At 39.3% G+C, this 4130-nt stretch overlaps 1 protein-coding gene across 1 annotated transcript; it reads right to left on the bottom strand.

The window, feature by feature from the left end:
* Window positions 1-3830, bottom strand: LOC149383798 (uncharacterized). Its single transcript, XM_089627913.1, has 4 exons — window positions 3770-3830; window positions 1085-3049; window positions 172-545; window positions 1-23 (listed from the first exon to the last, which is right to left on the bottom strand). Exons 1-3 carry the CDS (start codon window positions 3828-3830, stop codon window positions 172-174), a joined length of 2400 nt encoding a protein of 799 aa, XP_089484039.1. The 3' UTR covers window positions 1-23.
* Between the last annotated feature and the right edge of the window lie 300 nt (window positions 3831-4130).

Raw genomic sequence — 4130 nt, 5'->3', positions numbered from 1 at the left:
TGCAAAATACTTCTCCCAGTTTTCTGAAAAGCACACATTTGCAAATATCAACACTCTTTTCCATTCAACTCCATTATTCACCTTATTAAAAATAAATGAAGAAGCTTTGATGTGTTGCAGTTTGATAACCTTAACATCGACTATTTTGTAAAAATAAATAAAATTACATACCTACGCGTTGTAGACATGGTTCTGTGTCATTCTGCTTGCAAGTAAGTCGTGTATTTTGTGCAAATCAACAACAACATCGCTGATATTCCTCCGATCTTCAGGGCGTTTTGAAGAACATGCGACGCCTATTTGGAAAATCGAAATCACAGAAGACTTGAGCACTATCTCCTCATGATCTTGCTCTTCCTCAAAGATCACAGGGTCCAATATCGCGGTGATGCGATCAGGGATTCCCGCGGAAGCAAAGTTGTTCAAGTCGAAGTCATCTTTGAACATAATGTCAGTGGGTCTCTTTGCAGTAAACATTTCCAACAAAAGGACTCCGAAGCTGTAAATATCCCCCCATTTCGACACCTCACTTCCCGTGGCGTACTCTATGATGCATGGAATGACAGTTAAATAAGGATTTCACATCATTGAAAGAAATTAAGACTTAAATAAGGTTTATATGTTCGCGAGTTACATAAGAATCTCACATTGTGAAAACAAATAAAATAAGATTTAAAAGGTTTTAGAACTGAGTCTATATAAGATCGCGAGTTACTCCTCTCGTGGCCTCTAAATAATACACATATGTGAAAAAGATCAAATTTCTTAACTTTGAAGTGCCATTTTAGTAGTATTAAATTGAACGGTGAAAATAATTTTTTTTTTAATCAATTTCAGGAGTGAAAATATTACAGATTGAAGTTAAATACTGTTAGATCTACCAAAAAAGCCATTAATATATTTTTTTTTCTTCTTCTTACTTTAGCATTAGCTATTGATTTTAAGATGGTATCTCCTTAAACTGAACATGCAGCAAAAAATTAATAGACAAATTTTGTTAAAGGCAGTTTGATAAAATAATAAATACTGAACATGTAGCAAAAATTAAATGGTTATCAAAACAAACTTTGATAAAAAGAATTACCTGGTGGGACATAGCCGACGGTTCCTCTAATGACCCCGACAGAGCTGCTTTGGTTGGAAATACTATTTCTCAGAAGCTTTGCCAATCCAAAATCACCGACATGAGCAACCATATCTCCGTTTAACAGAATGTTACTCGGCTTTATGTCGCAGTGTACAATTGATTCAGAGCAATGGTTATGCAAATAGTCTAGAGCAGTCGCCACGTCAATGGCGATTTTGATCCTCTGAATCAGACTCAAACGCTGCCCCGCGTGTCCTGAATGGAGCCACTCCTCGAGATTACCGTTCTCCATAAATTCGTAGATTAAAGCCTTGAAATCGTTCCCTTGAAAGTCACTGCTCGAACACACCGTTAGAAGCTTGACGAGATTTCTGTGCTTGACACTCCCCAAAGATTCGCACTCGGCCACGAAACTTTTTAGAGCTCGCGAAACATGAAGGTTCAAGACTTTTACAGCGACGAGTTTGTTTTCTTCTTGGCTCAAGATTCCTTTGTAGACAGAACCAAAACTGCCTACACCGATCAAATTCGAGGAAGAGAAACTATGAGTTGCTTCGACGAGATCTCTGTAGGAGACCCTTGGCAGCGAAGTTCCAACGGATGGCTCCAATGCGGGCTTTGTTCTTTTTCTTTTGAGAAACAAAAGCATTACAATGGCCAATACAACACTCAGTCCCACAACAACACAACAAAGAATGATGACAATCAGGATTCTCTTTGTTAATGGTTTATGGTTTTTGTGGAGCGTAGTTAAGACACAATTCTGCAATTTCAGTTGTGGCAAGCCGCCGCAAAGCCTCGTGTTTTCATCGACTGAGAATTCACTCGTGTTTTTGAAGACCCCTTCTTCTGGTACCGGACCTTCCAGCTCATTAAACGACAGATTCAAATACTCCAAGCCTTGAAACTCCGCCAAAAAAGATGGAATTCCACCAGAAAGGCTGTTATGAGAAAGGTCAATTCTTCGAACTCCTTTCAAGTTTTGCAGATCTTTTGGAATCGAGCCTCGTAATTGGTTCCCTTGCAAATTAAGGACCTCTAAGCTTGAACAGCTACCAAGATCTTTTGGAATTTCACCGGATAGATTATTTTTGGAAACGTCCAATTTTCCTAGATGTACTAGTCTTCCAATCTCAGAGGGGACTGAACCGGACAATTGATTGTCTGATAGATCAAGCGCTACGGACAACGATGATATGCTCACGAGTTGTGATGGTATCAAACCACTTAGATTATTACTAGAGAGGTTTAATTCTTGCAAATTCTTACACTTTCCAAGAGTTTCTGGAATACTTCCTTGTATGCTATTCTCTTCAAGATGTAATTTACTTAACGATGTCAAGTTTCCCATAGAACTCGGAATATTGCCGGAGAGTTTATTGCCAGCCAGCTTTATAATATTTACCATTCCCAGTTTTCCTATTGTGCTTGGTATGTGACCTGTCAAACGATTACCACTCAATGCTAATATTTCCAAGCTTACAAGATCTCTTATCCCACTCGGAATATTCCCAGTAATATGATTTTCTTCAAAAAACAACTTTTGAAGTGTCGTTGCATTACCAATAGTTGCAGGGATCATTCCACCAAAATTGTTTGCGGAGATAAACAGAAGTTCTAAGCGAGTGTTGTTGAAGGTATCACATAAAAAGTTCAAGTCTCCTGTCCCAGCGTGACCCAAGTTATTGCCACCTAATATCAACCGGTAGAGATTTGGCGACCCATTGAAGCTAGGAACTTTTCCAAAAAAGTTGTTAACACTAATTCCGAAGAATAGAAGGTTTGAGGCATTGGAAATTGAGGCAGGAATAATTCCAGAGAAGTTATTTATGTCAAAATGAATTCGTTGAAGGTTTGGAAGAGTGTTTCCCATGTCATGAGGAAGAGTTCCTTCAAGTTTGTTATTCTGGACACTGAAAATCTCGAGTGTTGAGATATTGTAGAGCGAAAGAGGAATGTTACCTATTACATTTACAAAATATCAATGAGCAAGGAGATTTGGTTAAATTCATTAGCATGTGTATAACAACTTATAAACTAAATTCATTACCATATGTGTATAACAACTTAATCAAATTCATTTACCCTTATTCCTCTAGTATACAACATGTGTAAAATCCTGTAGAGATATTAAGTAGTAAACTTAAGATTCCCCTCAAAATTTGACGAAAATGTAGCAAAAACCAAGGGATATGTAAAGGTTTTAAAATTTGCGTACTGGCTTATATAGTTTGTGAATTGCAAACATTTTCAATTTTTTTTTTCTCTCTAGTTCGTTTCTAACCTAATAAGAGACTTTATCCCATCCTCATAGAGTGGGCGCCGCCAAATCATTTCCGATTCACCGTGGATGAGAAGGAATGGGTCAGGTTCAGTCTCTTGGGAAAAGTTTTCATGGCCAAGCCAATACGCGACGACCTATGGCTGATGTATAAACAAGGACAACTTAGAATGTGGTAGCCTCCAGACCCACCAGAGAGACTAATCTTGGCAACCAAAGGCCCAATGTTGTGCCTCAATTCCCATGGGACTCGACCTCTGATCGTAATCAACTTTTAGTATTGAGCGAGGATCTTAGATCGAGAATCGGGGTGCTTAATCAGAAAACCACAATTGATCGACTTGAGCTCCATTTAATCCAAAATATGGTGGGTTCCTTTCAATCAAATCCGTCGACAGAACATCGAGCCCCTCCGAGCTTTCCCAGATGGACCAATGCCAGACCTACTCTCCATTCTTCCATCTAGGCCTCTCGAAATGAGATGTCAAAAGCTCCAGCTCTGATCGCAGACCCCCTCGGTCTGTCAATGGCATCAATGGTGGCCCTTGTTGTGCAAGATGATGGAGGACGAGCCAAAATGCAGCGAGTAAACTCTGATCTCATTTCCCCTTTGATGGATGATTGTTTACTTAGAGACACTCTCACAAAGGCATCTTTTTATGTGGGCTCGAGACATTGGATATGGGGAAGTAAAGAAGATTAAATGGAATAAGTTGGCTCGCGAAGGCGGCGGGCTCATCTAAGCCTCCGAATTCCAAGAAA

This window comes from Urtica dioica, chromosome 10, assembly GCF_054948205.1.
Source record: "Urtica dioica subsp. dioica isolate 48M chromosome 10, U.dioica_male_clone48M_v1_H2, whole genome shotgun sequence".
Lineage (NCBI taxonomy): Eukaryota > Viridiplantae > Streptophyta > Magnoliopsida > Rosales > Urticaceae > Urtica > Urtica dioica.
Note: the sequence above shows the minus strand (reverse complement) of the source record. Positions and strands in the feature narration are given on the sequence as shown.